The sequence below is a fragment of the Polyergus mexicanus genome, unplaced genomic scaffold (genome assembly GCF_030449975.1).
Source record: "Polyergus mexicanus isolate NDT 795.1 unplaced genomic scaffold, iyPolMexi1.0 SCAF_1, whole genome shotgun sequence".
Taxonomy (NCBI): domain Eukaryota; kingdom Metazoa; phylum Arthropoda; class Insecta; order Hymenoptera; family Formicidae; genus Polyergus; species Polyergus mexicanus.
In genome coordinates this window covers 8,359,861-8,382,999 of record NW_027223321.1, presented here as the reverse complement: position 1 = coordinate 8,382,999, position 23,139 = coordinate 8,359,861, and the positions used below count along the sequence as shown (strand labels likewise).

Below are 23,139 nucleotides of genomic sequence, written 5' to 3'. Positions count from 1 at the left end.
GTTTTTGGCATCTAGTATATATAATCTAGTATATATAATTTTGGCATTCTAGTATATATGTATAACATAATATAATAAAATACTTTTTATTCTATGTTTTGTTATATTATTTTATTTTTATCGAGTAGCCAATAAATTACATATTTGTTAACGAACATGCGCTCCTGTTACATCACCCTCATATTCTCTTGCATTATCGATTATTTCAATTTGTCTGTTTTGTATTTCGATTTCAGGATATTCATCATCTAACTGTTGTTCAAAGTATTCTAATTCTTGTAAATTAGCTATATTATGCAATACACAACATGCGTGTATGACACGCACCATTCGTATTATATCTTGTAATTTGAAATGATATAATTGACGAAATCTTTGCTTGAGACATCCAAATGCATTTTCGATAATAACTCTGCATGAATTTAATTTCTGATTGAATATCCTTTGTGCACGTGTCAAATGTCCATTATCTTTATATGGAACAATCAGTTGTTTCAAACAAGGATAAGCACTATCGCCTTAGAAATAATAATTATCTAAAAAGTATTATAATATAATATTAAGAAACCAAGTTTTGTTATATGAAGTTTGATACAAATCTTTTTTCTGACATTATTTACTTTCACTTTACCTCCACAAAATTCATGTAGATCATTACGTATTGTTGAATTTCGAAAAACTCTTGCATCATGAACAGAAGCTGGATATCCAATAAATACATCTATAAATTTCATATTGTGATATTAACTGTTTCTTGCATATGAATAGAATAATATTGTTTCCGATTAATATAAGAATCGGGATCTTCCATAGGTTTGTCTAATTTAATGTGAGAACCATCAATAGTACCTGAAAAAGATACCATGGTATACTCAAGTAGCAATAGTAATTATATTCAGGTCAAGTATATGTCAATAGTAGTGATACTATGCGGGTTCTAAGCCATGGTAATCTGAGGGTGGGTGAGGGGCAAGGGGAAACCGGCGGGGGGGTATGACATCACGGTGGGGGGAGTATGACGTCACGGGGGTGGGAATGACGTCACGCGGGGGTGACCGCGGCGGAACGGTTGGCGCGCGGTCCGCGGAGAGGGGGAGGGGGACCGCGGCGAAACGGTAGGCGCGGGGTCTGCGGAGAGGGGGGAGGGGGACCGCGGCGGAACCGTAGGCGCGGGGTCGTAGGAGAGGGGGGAGGGGGACCGCGGCGGAACCGTAGGCGCGGGGTCGTAGGAGAGGGGGGAGGGGGACCGCGGCGGAACCTTTGGCGCGGGGTCCGCGGTGAGGGGGGAGGGGGACCGCGGCGGAACCGTAGGCGCGGGGTCGTAGGAGAGGGGGAGTATTGCGTTGGGTGCACGGATGCACACTCGCGGGCTTCGCGAGTATCGCCCCACAAATTGGCGTGCGCCCAACGCAAATTTCCTCTCATCTACCGCATGTATCAGCGGTGGATGACGTCAATATGCACGAACTGAAATATATTATTGATTAACAAATATCACAAATAATGTCGCACACACACACACACACACATGTCAAAACACTGAACACTACTTACCAGATTAAGGTGAAATATTTTTATTAACTTTTGCTTTATTTTAATTTTACTAACAACACTTTTCGTCACTCACTTCTGTCAAACACTGTGACGAACATAACGGGATAGATATTGTCTCAAACATTTTAGAGTAGGAGATGTATCACTTACGAAGAACGCTTACTCTCAGCTCTTGATAAGAAAACAAAAGTTAGCATGTTTCCACGAGCAAATATCTAAAGTCTTTTAAATATGAATAATATATTATTATAATATGTAAACCATTATCGAACGGCTATGAACGGCTATTGAACGGCTATTGAACAGCTTTGAACGACTATCGAACGGCTTTGAACGGTTATTGAACGACAAAATTATTTATACACCATTCAAATATTAAAGTCTATGTGCATGTACTAAAATGTAACATCTGTAGCCTGATAAGGTGGCTGACGCCGCTATCTAACGTGACGTACTGAAATTTAATACACGCGTACTGGGAGAAAGAGGAAAAGGGAAGAATAAAAGAGAATAAAATATATTTTAACAATAGTTTATTCTAAATAATGTTTGGGTGAATCTTTACGATGATTCGTCCACCAATTGAATATTTTAAATACATTTTGTAAAGCGCAATTTTTCAAATGTTTTTCACAGCGTATAGTATTAGTAACATCTAGCTTATTTAACGAAGTGATATCTTCATAGTCCGCATCCAAGGTCTCAATAATAACGTCGTTTCTCGCATCATCGTCAATTATATCGACCAGCCATTCTCGTTTTTCGCATCCTTTAACGTACACGATAGTCGATGTTCCATCTTCCTCTTCCGTCGCACCCATCACAGCTCTCGTAATCAAACGCCTAGTGAAGCTGTATGGAACGTTCCCATCCTTCCATTGAAGTCCATGATGATGTCCGATTAACCATGAAGCTTGGCATCTCTCAGATTTTGTAAGCGCACGCCATGGTACGGGACTTGCAAAAAAGTAATGAGAGAGAACAGATCCATTTCTCAATATCGCTACTTCCTTCACGACAAAGTTTCTCCCGATAATGAATCCCTGCAAATCCAAAAACGTTGGCGCGATCATGATGATAATATTACCGTACAATTGCAAGAACGATGTACGACTGTTGCCGATCGTCAAAATCTCAATCTTTTTATATTTTGACATTGGAGGGAATATTTGCTGATTTAGGTAATTTTACAAACTACGTTGGTCAATGGGCAATATTCGACAACGCGATCGTGCAAGATGAGACAATAGGCGGTAGTATTTGTCGGTATATCCTCCTTGCACTCAAACTCTAATCTCACGTCCACGGTGGAATTTTTGACAGACTCGTTTTGTCGCGAGCAATCGATAACCGCGAGAGGACCGCAATGTAGAAATTTTGAAATGTTTAATAGCACATCATCATTATCACACCCGTAATAAGATTTGCGAAAACGAGAGTACATATCGAACAAGAGGGCGAATCTATTTTTATCGAAATCTAAATTCAAATCATCGTAGGGATAAAATTCCGAGTTTAGATAGAGTTTAACGTTGGTCAATTTGCAGTCGTCGAATGTAGTAATATCTTTTGACACAGCATTTTTTCTGCCAGTCTGCAGCGTAAAGGTCATGTATCGCGGCTTCTCCAGCTGAGAGGCGCCTTTCACGGTCCACGAATGCTTGGTCGTATTATGCAATAGAGGAAATTCGTATAGATCCCAAGAGCGAAAACTGATATTCAAGTATCGCCCACTTTCCAACGCGCGCAGCAAGGATAGTTTATTGACCTCGCTCAATATTACATGTGGCATACGCCATTGTATCTTGAATAATTCGATATCAGCTTCAGCCGAAGCATGTCCAAATATGCAATTGTTGTCGTTGCGCGAACGTATCAGAATTAATTCGTGACGAGCGTTGATCACAATTCGCTTATAATCTTCGCATAAACCCAATAGTATATTTAGCGGCACGCAAAAATTGAAGTAAGATTCAATAGCATTATGTGACATATTCCACGCAGCATTCCCCAAGATTTTACCTTTCTCGGTTGATAGAGAAATATAGTTTTTAATCGTGGAAGTTATTCCAACGTTTTTGTTGCGGTCAATCTTCACACCGTCGAGTTCATATCGAAGTTCATCAAACATAAACGCAACACAATTGTTTCCCAATACCACTCTTCCCTCATCAGCTATTTTACGCACCATCAACTTTCCTTCGACGTATAGAAAACTTTCACAAGCTAACGTGTACAAATCTTGATGTTGTATCCGTATCCGTATCTCGTCGTTATATCCAAGCGTTGTGTTGGCGTATGGATTGTACGTATGAGTCTCAATCTTGACGATACGGTCGTCAAAGATCGGCTCATCTCCGATATTCAAGATGTCAATCATATTGTTAAGTATTTCGTACGACGAATCCCAATGATTTTAAAAACTCGCGATTCAACGCGCTGAGCTTCTTTTTAGCGTAACCAGATATCTGATTATTGTCACCCGATACAGCAGTCACTCGCCTTCTCGCAAAAATATTGTCCCTCACAAAGATATTGTCTCTCGCGTGCTCCGTGCTTCCGTTCAACACAAACATTTCATTTGTCTAACGCTTTATTTTTGCCGCCGCCGTATATGCAATCTTACGGTAATTTCCTCTCCTCGAAAATCGAGCAAATGTCCTTCTTGATCAACAATGCGTATCGTTAAATCAGTAATGCTCCGTGCGACGATTGGTAGATAAATAATCTGTGCTGGCGTTTCCGATATTTTATATCGTGGCGGCACGCTCGGTGAAAATTCATGTATCGTGTGTACGCGCTTGTCATTGTTGTACGCGCCAGTGGTTACGCTGCATTCTATACGAATAATATTTACGCTAATAATATTTATCGGTACATCCGATTCGTGCCATTTCCGAGACTGTAATATACGATTCGACGAGAATCCCAACAACGATCCAACGTTGCCCGGTTTACTAAAATTTATTCTATAGACACATTTGATTTCACTTTTTAGCGTATTATGATTAGTGCGAAACGTTATTGGATATTCATTGTGTTCTTCGCCATCAACAATATCGTTGGAATCAACTACGCGTCGATGTCGTAAAATTGCATGTCGGAGATATTCGTTTATAGCGTGTAATTCGTACGATCCCTCGGGAATCGTAATTTCCTTATCGTCGTTATCAAAATAAAATTTATTATTCCAAGAATTCACGTTCGATATCGTATGATACGTTTCAAAGTCCGTTAAACCAAGCTCGTAATCGCCATCGTCTAAATCTATAGCCGGAAAGTAACTTACAGCAAGCGCGCTACTCTTGCCGGTCAACGTAAGTGTAAGTGACATGCTGGAAAACAGTCAAACGAATACTGAGTCGCGATGGTGAATTGTCAGGCTTTAAATTTATATCGATCATCGACCGTTTGAAGAAATCCAAGACACAATTGTCCACAAATACTTTGATTATAATTTTGATAGGCCGTGTGATTGTATTCTATATTTGCAACATTCTGTCCAAAATATCGCACTAATTCCTTGGGCGGTCGCAGATTTCCAAAACTATCGAAATATACTACACGATCTCCCCTCTTTGCATACGCAACCCAATGAGTACCGGAACCATCGACGTCATCCAAATTGACGATACCGCTCTCATTTCGTCGTATACCGTTTATCGGTAAATTATTACGCATGAAAACACATCTAAAAAATTGTATACACATACGTCTTGCAAGCTGTTCCAATTGTACATTAGTTGTTACACCGGCAGGCATTTTTATTTTGACATTTTTTTTCTTGGCTGCTGTTGAGAACCCTCGTCCACGCTTGTATGGAGCGAGATAAAGTCCGTGACCTTCCATGGCGCGATTATGACGCTGCATTTCTTCAAGCTGACGTTGCGTCGCCTTGCTATCGTTCACCGCCTTCGCGATTCCCGCGGCTCCGCCAGCCAACGAACCGAGAACTCCCAATAATGGTAAAATTGGTAAGATACCACCGCGCTTCGCTATAGGAAGTATTCGTTTTTTCGCAGTCTTTTTCTTCATCGATGATTTTTTTGTTTTCAGCCCCATACCGAATTTTGTCTTTGCCTTCATAGCCGCCCAAACAGCTGTAGCGGCTGCTCTTTCGCCAAGAGTCGAATCTCTCGCGGTAATACGCGTTCGCGCTTTCGTGGCGAGTATATTATCCGCAACGTGTCGTTGACCAAGATCGTTGCTTCGGGAATAAGCTATGTCGTGCTCGCGACACGCGGCATCCAATGGATTGATACCTCGATCGCCTCTAGCCAATCGTGTTTCTAAATGAGTTCCTGGTCCGCAAAACTGATAGCCTGGAATATGTAATTCGATAGGAAGAGCGTTTATCGCACGATTTAACAAACCGCTACCTCTTATAATTTTTGCTGACATTTGTCACAATTTTTTATTAACGGTGTTGGACCGTCGAAATGTGTTTGCTGCCACGACAAATTATAATGTCGCGTGCATCGACGATACTGTTGAACCTCTGAGTCAGCTTTTATATGTTCGGGAAGCTTGTCCCACAATTGTTCCACGTAGCTACCAAAGTCTCGCAGTAAAACAATCTTGGAGATAATCTGTAACTGCTCGGTGGTAAGCTCGAGAATATCGCTGTTAACCGATAGAAGAAGAAACATTTTTGAGACTGAGCGGTTTCGATTCGGTGCGCCTCTATAAATAGGGCCTCGATGACTCATTTTCCAAAATCTGATTTGAGATTCGCGAGAGCAAACATGCGGTTCGCGCGACAAGAGACGATAATCAAAGTGATAAATTTTGACGATAAAACACGAGTAATGTCCGAGAAAGGAATACGCTGGCATGGAAACATGCTGCCGACTATTATACGCGGTATCATTTGCGGTCCTTCGAATTGCGGTAAGACTAACGTGTTGATAAGTTTGATAAAAAGTCCACACGGTGTACATTTCGAGAATGTGTACGTATACTCGAAATCACTTCAACAACCGAAATATCGATATTTGGAAAATTTGCTATTATCGATCGATGAAATTGGTTATTTTACATTCTCTAATAATAGTGACGTAATTCCACCGAGCGAGGCGCTTCCGAATTCCATTTTTATTTTTGACGACGTGGCGTGCGATAAGCAAGATACGATAAGAGAGTACTTTGCAATGAGTCGACACTCGAGCGTCGACTGTTTCTATCTTTGTCAAACGTATGCCAAGATACCCAAGCATTTCATACAGGACATTGCAAATTTACCGATTTTGTTTAAACAAGATGTTACAAACTTAAACATGTATACAACGATCATGTAAATACTGGCATGTCTTACGACGATTTTCGCGCATTCTGTCAGAAATGTTAACAACACAAGTATGTATTTGTAGTGTGATGATTGATAAAAACAGTTTACAGACTAATGGACGATATCGAAAAGGATTTAACGATTTTGCAATACCGTAAAGTAATTAGTCGCTATCGATACATCGATCGAACAACGTCTAAAAATTTTCGTCCGAGCGCAACATGACGACGACGATTGACAGTGACAATCGTGAGAAGATTGCGAGAGAGATTGTAAAAACGAGCGAATCAATCCGCAAAAAATATCGTTCTTTAAAAACCGGTCAAATGGAGGAAGACGTCGCATTGGAGAGGCACTTTAAACCAATTATCAAACCTCTAAAACAACTTGTCGAAAATATAATCAATGTGGAATCTAATGAAGCGAAAATCGAACCATCGAGTATGCTCGAAGACAAGCATCTAAAAAAAGAGTCTGGAACAAAGCGAACAAGGTCAAATATATCATTGAACGATTCGCTAATAACTTCTACTCCAAACCAATCGAAACGTAAGCGAATGAAACAATTATCGAATGTGGTTACTTCTACTCTGATAAAAGATGTATAATCGAGTCAAATATTGCACGAAAGATTGTCTCCGTATGTGGAAGAAATTTTTGAAACCATACCTGAAACGCTTGTGACGTCGGTTCAACATCAATTACAAACGTCTGAGGGTCAAAATATATTGCGCACACATCTGGGTCCACTAGGGCAAAAATATGTGGGAGCTATTTTGAGTCAAGATAAAAATAACAGTATGGATTATGTTTACGGTGTTGAATTTTGCAACGAAGGAATGATGCTTGGTGATAAAATTTTTGATGTGGATAAAGATGACAATATAATTATCGGTGGAATAAGATACGTGAGAACACCAGGTCTCTACGAGTTGATTTTCAAGAGAATACCCGACGGTGACGTATACAATGACGATGATAAAATGAAATACAAAAATATATTACTGGCGACAAATGCGCATAGACGTGGCAATGATATGCGTAATCCAGTGTTAGTAACAAGGGATACAAGTATAAAAATATGTGGCGGCTCGAGAAACCACCACAATTACGCACGAACTACCCGGTAGACGCGCGAACGAATTCTCACGCGCGGAGCACGTGAAACCCGCGCGCGAGCACCGCGCGAGCCACGAAGGCTTACCGTGAGGCGGCCACGAGCGGGAGTGAGCGCCAGCAAGTGAAATCCAGTGAGTGGGGCTTATAAGACGGTGCACGGCGAGAAGCCTTCAATTCGCAGCCCGCTCTGACTGCGGAGAGGACCTCCTGCCCGTCAGTCAGTTCGAGCTCACGAATTCTTTTGAATTAGCGACAGCCTACGCTGCCTCCTGTAGTACCACAGGACCTGAGTCTTCCTCGACCACAGCTGCCTCCCACTTCACCCGGGACTAGTCGGCAGCCCATCAGTGAGGGAGAAAAGACACCAGGACTTACAGGCAACCATACGTGTACGAGCTTCAGGGAGTGGACGCTACACCCGATAGAGCTGGCGCCTGTGGAATTCACCCGACCGCCACGCTTTTTCCTGAGTCAGTGGGACATCAGGGTACGGCGATACACATCACCATCGACGCCGTGGAACCTGCCGCCACCGCTATTATCACCGCTAGCGGCCTCTCCACTTCACCATCGAGACAGTTGGACACAGTCGCAACCGGCAATACGAATCCATCGCGGTACTCAGTACCCCTCACGGGAAGTAGCGGACAGCGGTACTCAATCTAACAGTGACTGGGAGGCCAACACCCAGGAAGCGGCTACGCAGACAGGGACGGACCGGGAAGAGCCTGGCTATACGCACCCCAGGACTACACCAACTCTTCCATCCTCGCACGAGCTACTGCGCATCGGTTCCCTCCACGTAACCAAAGCCGAGCCGCGTATCACTTGGCGGGAACGCACACCGCGTTAACCCGTAAACGGCCCTTTTCAGGGCCACCACAAACCAAATAACTGTAAATATACTATAAATACATTTTATCATTGACAATTAGAAAAGAAGTCTCGTGATTGACTTCACCTCTGTACGCTCGACCTATCCCTCGCGCCATCTTCTGAAGGCGAACACGCCTCTACAAATCCCCATAACTGGTGACCACCGACGCGGAAGATGCCAAGGGATCCGGAGAAGACAAGCATCGTCGACGACGACAGCACGAGCGTCAACAAGATCGGCATAAGAGTACCACCATTCTGGCCGGAGGATGCGGAGCTATGGTTCGCGCAGCTGGAAGGAACATTCATCTCATGCGACATAACAGACGACGCAACGAGATACGCATACGTCCTCTCGAGGATAGAGCCGAAGCAAGCCAGGGAAATCAAAGACATCATCACCCAGCCGCCACTAAAACAGAAATACGAAGCAATAAAGAAGGCTTTAATTCAGAGACTCACGGCATCCCAGGACCAAAGAATCAAACAGCTCCTCGAACATGAAGAGCTGGGAGATAGAAAGCCCTCGCAGTTTCTCCGCCACCTCAAAACCCTGGCCGGCATAACGGTTTCGGACGAACTACTGCGGACATTATGGCTAGGTCGATTGCCAACGCAAATGCAGGCCATTTTAGCAATCAGGGCGCAAGACAAACTGGAAGACGTCGCAGAACAGGCCGATAGAATACATGAGATAGGCAATAGACCAATGGAGGTAGCAACCATGCAAGGGGTAGTCACGCCAGCACGAACGACATGGGAAACGCAAATAGACGCATTAAGAGATCAAGTCGCTGCCTTGACAACACAGGTCACAAAAATGACTAGGAAGTTCCAAAGAGAACAGCAAGGGAAACGACCACGCAGCCAATCGAGAGACCGACAACGTAGCAGGACACCAAGAAGAGAAGGCATCTGCTACTACCACCGACGCTTCGGAGCAGAAGCCAAGAAATGCACGACCCCGTGCTCGTTCAAAAAGGAAAACGAGGAAGCCAGTCGCTGATGGCGGCAAGCGACATAGGCTCAGAACCACGCCGCCTATATATGACGGACCGGAAGACGAAAATAAGATATTTAATCGATACCGGATCTGACATAAGCGTCTACCCACGGGCAAGAACACAAGGCCGGAAACAGGCGGAAACATATCAACTATTCGCAGCAAACGGATCAACAATATCCACCTACGGAGCAACAACCATACAACCAGACTTCGGGCTACGTAGGGCATTCCCATGGCGATTCATAATAGCCGACGTCACTCAGCCAATAATAGGGTCAGACTTCTTATCGCACTATCACCTCCTACCGGATGTAAGGAATAAGAAGCTAATCGACGGAAAAACAGGCCTCGCGGCACACGGATCAAAAGGCAACCATAAAATAAACTCCATCAAAGCAGTAGCTGGGGAAACAAAATATGACAGCATAATAAAAGAGTACCCAGGAATAACGCGACCAAACGGAAGGAGCCAGACAGTCAAACACAACACAGTCCATTACATACAAACCACTGCGGGACAACCAGAAGCATGCAGACCAAGAAGACTATCTCCAGAGAAACTACACATCGCAAGGACGGAATTCGACCTACTGCTGCAGGAAGGAATAATCCAGCCATCGAAAAGCCCATGGTCAGCACCACTTCATATGGTGCCCAAGGGAAAAGAAGCGTGGCGACCGTGCGGAGATTATAGAAGATTGAACACACGCACAATACCAGATAGTTATCCGATACCGCACATAGAGGACTTCGCGCAAACACTGCACAAGAAAAAAGTTTTTTCAACGCTCGACCTAGTAAGAGCATATAACCAAATTCCGGTACATGAAGAAGACGTGCCGAAGACAGCAATCACCACGCCATTCGGACTATACGAATTCAAATTCATGCCGTTTGGATTTCGAAATGCAGCACAAACCTTCCAAAGATTCATTAACGAAATAATAAGGGGACTAGATTTCTGCTATGCATACATAGATGACATATTGGTAGCATCAGCAACAGAAAAAGAACACGAAAAGCACATGAGGGAACTTTTCACCCGACTAGAAACCAACGGGGTGAGAATTAACCCAGCCAAGTGCACCTTCGCAGCCGCACAGGTCAAATTCTTGGGCTACCTGGTCTCAGCAGAAGGCACCGTACCGCTACCAGAGAAGGTGGAAGCAATAAAAAACTTCCCTTCTCCAAAGACGGTCAAACACATGCGACAGTTTCTGGGAACCATCAACTTCTACAGACGTTTCATCCCAGGAGCAGCAAAGGACCAAGCAACATTGAGCGAAGTATTAAGAGGACCAAAGAAGAGAGGACAACAACCAATCCAATGGACGCCAGAAATGGAAGAAGCATTTGTCAATTGCAAGAACAGCCTGTCTAGAGCAGCACTCCTAGCACACCCAGATCCAACAGCAGAACTGACCGTAACAACGGACGCCTCGGACACAGCACTAGGAGCGGTCATCCAACAAAAAAGTAAAGGGGAATGGCAACCACTAGCATTCCTAAGCAAAAAACTCAGCAGACCACAAACGAAGTACAGTCCATACGATCGAGAGCTACTGGCTATATACACAGCGATCAAACATTTCCGCCATATGCTAGAAGGAAGACAGTTCATTGTATACACAGACCATAAACCAATCATCTACGCATTTGACCAAGATCCGCTAAGAAGCTCACCACGCCAAGCACGACACTTGGAGTACATCGGCCAATTTACAACAGACATTCGCCACATAGCAGGGAAAGAAAACGTAATAGCCGACACACTCTCCAGAGTAGAAGCAATAGAAAAGGCAGTTAATTTCGAAGAATTGGCAGAAGCACAAGCGGAAGACACGGAAATGCAAGAGATGACGAAAAAGAAACAAAGTCTGCTGCTCACGAAAGTCGCAATTCCGGGATCGACAACAACATTGTACTGCGACACGTCAACACCGATAACACGACCATACGTGCCACAACAATTCAGGAGGAGAATATTCAACTCCCTACACAGCCTAGCTCATCCAGGAGCAAAGGCATCAGCGAAACTAATAGCGCAAAGATATGTATGGCCAAGGGTACAACAAGATTGCAGCAGATGGGCCAAAACTTGCATGCAATGCCAACGAGCAAAAATCACACGACACAACATAGCACCGATAGGAGAGTTTGATCCACCAACAAGACGCTTCCAGCACATACATATGGACATAGTCGGACCAATGCCAACATCCAATAACAAACGCTACTGCCTCACCATAATAGACCGTTTCACAAGATGGCCGGAGGCGATCCCACTAACAGACATTACGGCAGAAACGATAGCAAGGCACCTGTTCATAAACTGGATTACGCGATTCGGTGCTCCGGAAAGAATCACGACCGACCAAGGAAGACAATTCGAAGCAGATCTTTTCAAACATCTAACGCAAATGACAGGCTCAAAACATATAAGGACAACAGCATACCACCCGGCAGCGAACGGGATGATAGAACGTTTCCACAGGCAATTAAAAGCAGCCATCAAATGCCATCAAACAGAAGACTGGACAGAAATTCTCCCAGTCGTATTGATGGGCATCAGGGCCGCCTGGAAGGAAGACATAAACGCAACAACGGCAGAATTGGTCTACGGAGAACCGATGAGGTTACCTGGACAATTCTTAGCAGGAAAAAGCAATGACACAGAAGACAAAACCAGCCTCGTGAACAGACTACGAAGCATCATGACAAAACTCAGCCCAGCCATCAAAAGGCATGGACAACGAGCGACGTTCATCTACAAAGACATGGACAAAGCAGCAAAAGTTTTCGTGCGACACAACGCACCATCAGGAGCACTACAACCGCCATACGACGGACCTTATGAAGTTCTAAACAGAAACGAAAAAACATACAAAATACGGATGAACAACAAAACAGTCAACGTATCAATAGACAGGCTGAAACCAGCGTACACCATGGAAGAAGAAGAAGAAGGACCACAAGCCACTAGCCAAGAAACAACAGTACGACCAGCCACGACAAGAAGCGGACGAGTATCTCGCCCGCCAATCAGGTTCAACACTTAGGAGGCTTCCATACAACCAAGGGGGTCCTGTGGCGGCTCGAGAAACCACCACAATTACGCACGAACTACCCGGTAGACGCGCGAACGAATTCTCACGCGCGGAGCACGTGAAACCCGCGCGCGAGCACCGCGCGAGCCACGAAGGCTTACCGTGAGGCGGCCACGAGCGGGAGTGAGCGCCAGCAAGTGAAATCCAGTGAGTGGGGCTTATAAGACGGTGCACGGCGAGAAGCCTTCAATTCGCAGCCCGCTCTGACTGCGGAGAGGACCTCCTGCCCGTCAGTCAGTTCGAGCTCACGAATTCTTTTGAATTAGCGACAGCCTACGCTGCCTCCTGTAGTACCACAGGACCTGAGTCTTCCTCGACCACAGCTGCCTCCCACTTCACCCGGGACTAGTCGGCAGCCCATCAGTGAGGGAGAAAAGACACCAGGACTTACAGGCAACCATACGTGTACGAGCTTCAGGGAGTGGACGCTACACCCGATAGAGCTGGCGCCTGTGGAATTCACCCGACCGCCACGCTTTTTCCTGAGTCAGTGGGACATCAGGGTACGGCGATACACATCACCATCGACGCCGTGGAACCTGCCGCCACCGCTATTATCACCGCTAGCGGCCTCTCCACTTCACCATCGAGACAGTTGGACACAGTCGCAACCGGCAATACGAATCCATCGCGGTACTCAGTACCCCTCACGGGAAGTAGCGGACAGCGGTACTCAATCTAACAGTGACTGGGAGGCCAACACCCAGGAAGCGGCTACGCAGACAGGGACGGACCGGGAAGAGCCTGGCTATACGCACCCCAGGACTACACCAACTCTTCCATCCTCGCACGAGCTACTGCGCATCGGTTCCCTCCACGTAACCAAAGCCGAGCCGCGTATCACTTGGCGGGAACGCACACCTCGTTAACCCGTAAACGGCCCTTTTCAGGGCCACCACAAACCAAATAACTGTAAATATACTATAAATACATTTTATCATTGACAATTAGAAAAGAAGTCTCGTGATTGACTTCACCTCTGTACGCTCGACCTATCCCTCGCGCCATCTTCTGAAGGCGAACACGCCTCTACAAATCCCCATAAATATAATAGCGCCATTAATCTCTATTAAAAATATAATAGCGCCTGGAAAAAAAGCTGGAAGAGGTGTAAACATACCGCGCGTTATGACGTTAAACGATAATAAGATCGATTACGTGCATTGGAATGATCCCAACGAGTTGGTAGATCGCTTGCGATTGCTGGAAGCTTCGCGTCAAGCCGGCAACAATGCCCACGACAATGAAATATTATCAATTATCGAGGAACTTTACGAAGCTGGCCTTATTATAAATTAATTTATGCGTCGGCGAAACGAGTCAGTCTGTCATTATTGTTTGTATCGAAATGTCGATTAATAAATTTGAATTATCGTTGGGAACACCCAACAACTCATACTATCAATGGAATGGATTACTAAGAAATTACGTGCGCGATAACGCTCTGTGTCAGACAGCCTCCGGCTTTGACGCAAGGTCACGCAAGATACGACGCGTAGCGCAACCGGAAGATGATACTGATGCAGCAAACAGTACGTGAAAATACGTGTCAAGCTTTTGGAGGACAGATAGGAAGAACTTGAGAAAAAAATAATCACGTTCGAGACAAATGTGCAAACGCTGCAAATAATGATGGATGAGATGCAGAAAATGCTTCGGTATGCAACTCACGCGCAGACTACATCTAATTCAGCGCAGGAGAAGAAAGATATATAAAGAATATATGTGGAGGAATTATCTCATTATTGCAAATTATGCCTCGATCAAATATGTCGCAAAAGATCTCTGAAAAACAGCTGCTCGTGGAAGAATTGCATTCTCCAACGAGAAAAAATTTCCCACGTAGACGTGTCATAGTACGCGGATACGACGATCTGTGGCAGGCGGACGTGGTCGAGATGCGTCCATATGCACGATTCAACAAAGGCTACAACTACATACTCACAGTTATCGATGTGTTGAGCAAGTATGCGTGGGCTGTACCGCTCAAGAGTAAGAGTGGAAACGAGACGGTTGATGCTATCGCAAAGATAATTCGAGACGATGGAAGATGTCCGAAAAATTTTCAAACCGACAGAGGAAAAGAATTTTACAATGCAAATGTACAGAAACTCGTGAAGAAACACAGCATTAATCATTATTCGACGTACTCTATCATGAAAGCCTCGGTCGTGGAACGATTCAACCGAACGTTAAAGAGCAATATGTGGAAAATGTTTACGTTTAATGGAAATTACAAGTGGATCGACACGTTGTCCCGGCTCGTTAGAGAGTACAATGCGCGAAAACATCGCACTATCGGCATGAGACCTATCGATGTTACCCCCGCGATCGGCGATAAACTTTTAAATACGGTATACAACAACGTAAAGATTGCGGCACCGACCAGATTCAAAGTAAGCGATCCGGTACGCGTGAGTAAATTCAAGACCATCTTTGACAAAGGTTACACGCCAAATTGGTCGACCGAAGTATTTAAGATCGTTAAAGTGCAGAAAACTAATCCCGTGACCTATGCACTCAAAGATTCGCGCGGAAATCCCGTCGCCGGCGGATTTTACGAATACGAGTTACAACGCGTTGCTAATCCCGACATACATCTCGTGGAAAAGGTAATACGCAAAAAGGGCGACGAAGTTTATGTGAAATGGCTGGGATTTGACGCACAATTCTTGGATACATAAAAATAATATATTATAAATATATTAACAATAATACATAATTTACAATAATACACAATATTAACAATAATATTAAAGATATTTTACAAATATAAACAAAATTGTATATTTTATAAAATATACATATAATTTACAATAAATACATATAATTTTAATTTACAATAAATATACGTAATTTTTTATTTACAATAAATATACATGATTTTTATTTACAACGGTATTTTGTAATGTCCCCACGGTAGCGTGTCGGTGGTTTCAGGTACGATATACCGCTTGTCATCGTACGGACTTAGAGCAATTTTTGTCTCGCGAATAGTATATACTTCATGTAATTTAGATCTTATACAAGACTGGTGACGCGTCATTTCAATCTCTTCGTTCAAACACCGCGTGTAATCGTTGAACGTTATCGTTCTCGCGACGACGTTACTCTTGACGCCTTTTACATTTTTCGTGTTTTTCTTACCATCTACTCGCAACGCGTACATTTTTGCCCTAAGCCCGACGAATTCGGTCATGATGGCGCCATTATTTTCATCCTTCATTAAATCCTGTATATTTTAATTCGCGAGCGGTATACCGTACACATTGTCCACCGCATAATCGCTGGTATCGAATCTGTCGACGCTGCGCTTTATATTCTCATATACATCTTCACACTCGATGTGATATATGAGACTGTCGGTGTCGGTGTACATGACTTTACATTTCTCTCGATACATAGGTATCATATAATCGTGGTGAAACTCGTACAAACATATCTTGGATATGTCGAGTATACACATACCCACGTAGATTGGTTTATTAAATTTCACCTCGAGATTGCGCAATTCAACGGCGATCAGATTCTCCGAAAACACGCTTCTACTATGAAAATTTGATTTTGCGATCATCGCCTCTGCGCCATATCTTCCGTCCCAATGTGTCACGAGCTTAATATTAACGTGATTGCGCACATTTTCCATCGTTTTGCCAAATACCGCATTATTCATTAATTTATATAAATTTTTTCAAAATCATTTGTCGTGAGTGTTCGGAATTGTGTATTAAGTTCGATATAACTGCGAAGCCATGGAGATTGCGAAAACTGTAATATTCGATGTATTTTTGTAATGCGAAGTCCGTGTCGCATGCATTGCTGCAGGTTGCGGTAATGTATTACGTAACGTTTCTTATCGTATAAGGTTGCGAGCAGCTTATCCTGCCTGCCTTGCCAGGTGGTTTGTCGCGTGTCGGGCAAAACGGTAGGTCAGTGTGCGCATCGTGAACACGTTGCGGATACTCGAGATCGATTTCAAGGATGTAGCCTATAGGCGAATCGAGCGCGATCGATGATGTATCAAAATCGGATACGTCGTCGACCCATCGAAAATCTGCATAGGGCAAGGATTGACACATTGCCCATCCGTACAAATTATTTACATCAAAGTGAGATACGTTGAAGGTTTCGATGGATCGTACGACTGCATATACTTGTTATTAGCATGTGCGTATCTATTGGAACATTGACTTAAACCGCCGCGTATTCCGCGTTCGATAAATAAAACCATGTGTATATCCGTAAGCAATTCGAATGTAATATTTGTATGCTTCAACATGGCGTCCCACGTATATCCGGGAAGAGTATAGTAATACGCGGGGTCGAGCCCAGAACTTTTAATACAACTCGCGGAAATTTTCAAAAATATCTGCTAATAACAAGACATCAATTCTGAGATACAAGTCGCTATATTCGCCCAGCGTTCGAATGGAGAACCGCTTCCACACATTCTCGGCGTGTGCGTAATCGCTCTCGGATATCGTGTCACCGGTCAAGGAACTGTAAAATGATTCGCGCGGTGGTAAACACGTATCTTGCAACCTGTCGACGCAGTCAATATATTTGTACGGAAAGACGCCCTTCCGTGTTAATAAATTGAAATCGTCGTTTGGTAAATTTTGAAAATCAGATTTAAAAATTGTGAGTTTGTCTTTATTCAAGAATGATGCCAATTTATCGAGACTGGTTGTAAGAAATTTATACGAATCGATAAAACGCAATTTAATATGATTTTTCGATTTCTCTTCGGCAAGTTTAACATTTTTCGTAAATGTAACCGAAATTCCAGACTGCTGTGTCTCGAAGATCATGGGAGTTAGAGCTGCGAGAGAGACGGTGGAGGAAGAGGAGGAAGAGGTCGAATGGAAACGGTTGAAGTGCTCTTCAAACTCGAGCCTTCGTAAACAATGCTTCCTTCCTCCCTACAGATAACACCAACCGTTATTGCACACGTTGTCGAATCTGCAGTTTACTATTTACGGTTCGGATAAAGCTCACGGCGAATAACAGTCCCGCTCTCTTGCGTACTCAATATCGTCGTCTTTCAATAGAGAACCTATAACATCTCTTAAGAATTCGCATCGCTGTGCTCAATTATGGAGGAAACAAAGGATAAAGTAGCGAACAAAAATTGGCGAACGAATATTGTTCTTATACACATACATTTCTTCGTTTTATGCTTTCTGTTAATTTCTCTTATCGTGTATCTCATCGATATCGCGGTATTCTATTTCTTCGATTATATAGGGTGTGAAAAGCTAAGACAGAAAGTCCTTTAGAGGTTTGCTCGTTTTTGCTCCATTTTGGAGAGAATCACAAAAAAAGAAACAAAACAAGTTTTCGTTTTTTTTTTTACTTATTTATTTACATTTTATTTATGTTATTATCTATATGAAGTAACTCGATTCCCCCTTCGAACGCTGTAGCTATTTCCTTGATAATAAAATGTGCATTGGAACCGGATAAATTATGAAAAACTATTGGAATGCAAAAAGAATCTTTATAATTTAAATTGCAATTTGAATGCGCGGGACCTCTGTATCGCCCGGTCAGATGGCAATGATCGCGTACGCGTTTATTGTTTTGTACGAATGGTTTCTCGCAAATGTGACATTGTGTCGCGCTATGAAAATTTTCACATTCATCAGATGTTAAATTTACCATGGGGACATTAGCTGATAAAATACTTTTTACACGCAGTGCTAAATTTTTAAGTTCTTCGACGAACCATGATATGCAATCGATATCGCGACGGGAATGATACGCGGATAACGAATTATCGTACGAACAATGTACATAATATGCTATGCTAAATACTTTGTGATGTTGGTAGTTTCTCTCTTCCTCCGTCTTCTCTAAAACGCACTCCAGATCGGCGTACACGATGAAAGGAAACCGTTCTTTCCGATTATAATTGTTGAACGTGAGCCACTTGTCCTTATCGCTCGGTAATCGGATAGGGCACTCGTTCATCTCTCGACAGTCCACCGTATGTGATTGTAACTTGTCGTTCGAGCCAAAGTAGTGCAAACATCTGTAAAAGAAATAATTTTTTATTTTTGTTCAAAGATTTCTGTAATATAATTTATTAAATATATACGTACCGATCGCAGATATATTGTCTTCGTTTGCCACAACTCAATTGCGAGCTCACGAGGCGGGATAGATTCCTGATCCACGCGAAATATCCAACGTTGTTGTCTTCCACATACAACAGGTTGACGTGTTTGTCTTTTTTCAGCTCACTCAGACGTATCGGAACAATGTTTTTTTCCTCGATACTATATACATTGATTGAGATATCGTTGAGAAGCTCGAATTTTTTAATTTGATTCACAGTCACTGGAAACTCAATGTCCTGGAGATTCAGCACTGTCGTGTAATGCGGGTACGAAGATTCCCGATAAACATGATCTTCAGCTGGATATAGAGCGGCGACCATAAACCACGCGAAACACGCATTGTCATTAGATTGCACGTTCATTACCGCTCTCTTCATCGTTATTTCTCGCGGTAATTTAATGTGGCACCCCGCGCGCATTGGATTATATTTATCTATATTTACATTTAAATCGAGTATTCGCGATAATGCCCACCCACTATCGCGTTCCTGAAATTCTTCGAGCGATGCTAGAGTGGGTTCGACAACGCGCCGCTCGTACCATTCGCGTAAATCGGTTATGCGAAAGAGTTCATAGTTTCTCGTATTGATACTTTTATTTGTGTGTTTATTACCCGTCACAAATTCACCATTGAACACTGTATTAATTTTCACATTAAAGTGTTTTTTCAGCACGGTTTGCACATGTTCGAGCACAATATCTTTAGCATCCTCGAAAAATTGGCGAGGCTCGATGTGATTATGATTTATAACCGCACCAGTCAATATGTGGCTCTCGAACGCCGTATCGATCTCTCGCCAAATCAATCCGTGTTGCCGTGTGCTGCATCCTGCACCCGCGTGTACAAAACGCGTGCGTAACGAGTGCTTCAATCCCTCGAGTCGTGCAATTCGAGCAATCAGCGATTATCGAATCCCAATCGATAATCGTGGACGTTTGATTCGACTTTGCTTTCCAATGATTCGATATGTTCGTTGCATCGTTGCTCCCACGCAATGTACTCCTCTATCGAATTTACCCATGCAGATTGCTCATGCAGATTTCGTTCGGCACTGTTTTCCGCCATATTTCCAAATTTATGCCGAAAATTTTTGCTAACAAGATGTGCTTATTAACAGCTCTTGTCTCGGAACTCTTGGCGAAAATACTGACAGGGTGTGCCTCTTTACCTCGATTTTATATTCTATCTCGATGTCTCTTTCCATCATGTGTATCTATCTAAATCTTTATTTCGCGATTTGTCACGTACATTTTGGCTAATGTCGATTATTGCATTTTGTCGTCTAGAGATGATGTCAAATCCCAGGTGTATCGCAAAAGTTTCAAATTACATGCAGCTGTTAGTGCAATTTAATCATGAGGATTATCCTTATATTTTAGGATTTTGTCATGTTTTGACATGCGCGTTTGAAATCTGATATCTATGGGTGATGTCATCGCGAAGCAGCCGTATATCGGTGCTTGAAAATTTTATATTACGTTGCATTTTTGTGCATTCGGCTAAATCTCACACCTGGTGATGATGTCATAGCCAAGCAACCATATATCGGCGCTTGAATGGAAAAATTGAAAAAAAATATCGCGTCATCAATAATCCCCACCACATTGCAATTTTGCAACGCTAATACATATTTTAAATATGTTCAATACGTTCAGTATTGCATCGACCACTTGTGTGAAAGGTTCATATAAAAATGTATCCCACTGAAGGAAGCCGCATGAATTATTACGTTCCGATTCAAGATGTTGATGAAACTTCACCGTGTAAGAAGAAGAAATGTAACAATAAGTTTTAATTAACTTGAAGAATTTTGATACTTTTTAAATATTTTTATACTTTTTAAATATTTATATAAATAATATTTTTTTACTCCCTAGCATTTCATCCGAGCCTCGTCGTGCGGTTTGTATACTCGGAAGACGATACGCCTTAACCCCGACGTCGTACAAATATTTAGACATTGGAATAAACGTTGGAGCTGTATCTTGCGTGGAATTGGTTCTCGGCGATAATCGGGGCAATCAAATAATATTGCCCTTTGAAACGTGGAAATCGCTAATGCAGAAACGTGCGGATATTGAACGGCTTCTACAATCGACTGAAATCCCATTGCGGATTCGAGATTTGACATTCAAAGTGGTATCTGATTCAAATATTATAAAAATAAGATTATCCAATAATTCTTTATATATGAAACCGCCAACTCTATTCTATTTATTCGATTTTGAAAAATGTACAGATCATATGTATTACTGGTTATGCGAAAATACACTTATTGTAAATGAAAAATTCAAACAATTTGTAACTGTTTTACAACAGAATAATATCGCTAATGTATGCAACGCTGCAAACATTATACATGAAAGTGATATGTTTATCAGCGAATCGCTCATAGATTGCGAGTTATTGACATGTGCTGTAAATGATATTCTTCACGAGGCTTGTAATAAATAAGTTATTTTACTAATTATCTGTGAATTTAATTATTTATCCCATCCTTTATGTATGAATAAAAACTGTGTAATAGATATGCACAGTCTGCAAAACTTAAATCTTTCTCTCGACACACTCTGCTAAAGATGTAGAAAAATGATGAGGTAGATGAGACGTGATACTCCAGTTAGAAGGAGACAAAAGATATGAAATTATAATATATATATATACTCGAGAAGAGTGTACAACGTTATAGTACGCAACCGTCTTCGCCCTTACGACGATCTTAACAATATGTGTTATGGCTGATGAAGAAGTTACGGTTATTGAAGATGAGGATGTCATTCTCGAAGATGACAACTTGATGGAAATTGAGAATTTATCGGACGATTCATCAGACGAAGACCGCATACTTTCGGAGGATTCCGATTACAATAGTGATTGCAGTAGTGTTATTACGGACATAAATCAACGTACTTTAAACCGAGTTGAAATAAATAGTTTAGGTGCTGTGAAAATGTGCTGTATATACTTTTATTATAAAAGTGAAGACAACGAAAAAATTTGCACATGCTGTTTTATGCATATTTCAGACTTATTTTCGAATATTCGTGTTGTGCGACAGTATAAAAGTGCAATTTATGACCTAATCCTGGGATCGTTTTGCGGAGAGTATAGAAAACCGTTGTATCAGATAATGCCCTGCAATATGTGCCCAATTTGCACTGTATAAGCTGGACAAAAACTTGTGTTGTGAAAAGACTTAAATAGGAAATATGGGGGACTCCGAACATTTTGCGGAATTAGAACAATTTCTATGGGAGGATTTCATACAGGTGAACTCGGTGTGTGCATGTGAGTTATGGGAAAGAACATGCCTTAAATGTCTCGAGTGGTTGGAAGAACAGTACCGACACAAGATGTTACAACAAGGGCATGGAATTCAATCGCTGGCTAGCCGAACCGCGCGACTTGAAAGTTTAAGACATTCGTTACGCAAAAAATACAAACGCTTAGATGTCCGTGTCTCGGCGCTATCGACAAACACTCCTGTCACTTCAATTGTACAAATGGTGCAAGGTCAAGCAATCGGCTTGAAAAAATCTCATACAATAGATTTGGATCATTGTCTGCGAGATCATTATACAGTGATGTCCAAGGATTGGGATTTTGATATGTAAAACATAGCTGACGTCTTGTTATGGGTGAGAACGACATTGAAATACTCGAAGAATTAATTGTATCTATTTTAAAAAATGTTATAATATTTGAATTAATTTATTAATAAAATTTCTTTTCTGTTTCAGATGGAGCGCCGTCTTATTATTATTATTATTATTATTATTATATTTTTGTATTTCTATATTTTTAATATCATTATTATTATTAGTATTCACACTCACACATACTCACACACACACACTCGCCGTTCGGTAGCTGTTCGATAGCTGTATGATAGTGGTTCATGCATGCGAAAGCCATACTTCTCCCACGTGTATGCGAACGCCTCACGCTATCCTTCTCATACCTGTGTGCTATCTTTTTCCAACTCGTGGATACCTCACGCTATCTCTCTCCCACGTGCATTTGAACGCCTCGTGCTATCCCTTTATACCGTTGCGAACACTATCTTT

The 23,139-nt window shown here is 42.4% G+C and overlaps 1 protein-coding gene and 1 pseudogene across 1 annotated transcript; one reads left to right on the top strand and one right to left on the bottom strand.

The window, feature by feature from the left end:
* Window positions 1-147: 147 nt before the first annotated feature.
* Window positions 148-5,316, bottom strand: LOC138937543 (uncharacterized; annotated as a pseudogene).
* Window positions 5,317-9,011: 3,695 nt separating this feature from the next.
* On the top strand, window positions 9,012-9,842 carry LOC138937533 (uncharacterized). Its single transcript, XM_070303905.1, has one exon. The coding sequence runs from the start codon at window positions 9,012-9,014 to the stop codon at window positions 9,840-9,842; it is 831 nt and encodes a 276-aa protein (XP_070160006.1).
* Window positions 9,843-23,139: the final 13,297 nt, after the last annotated feature.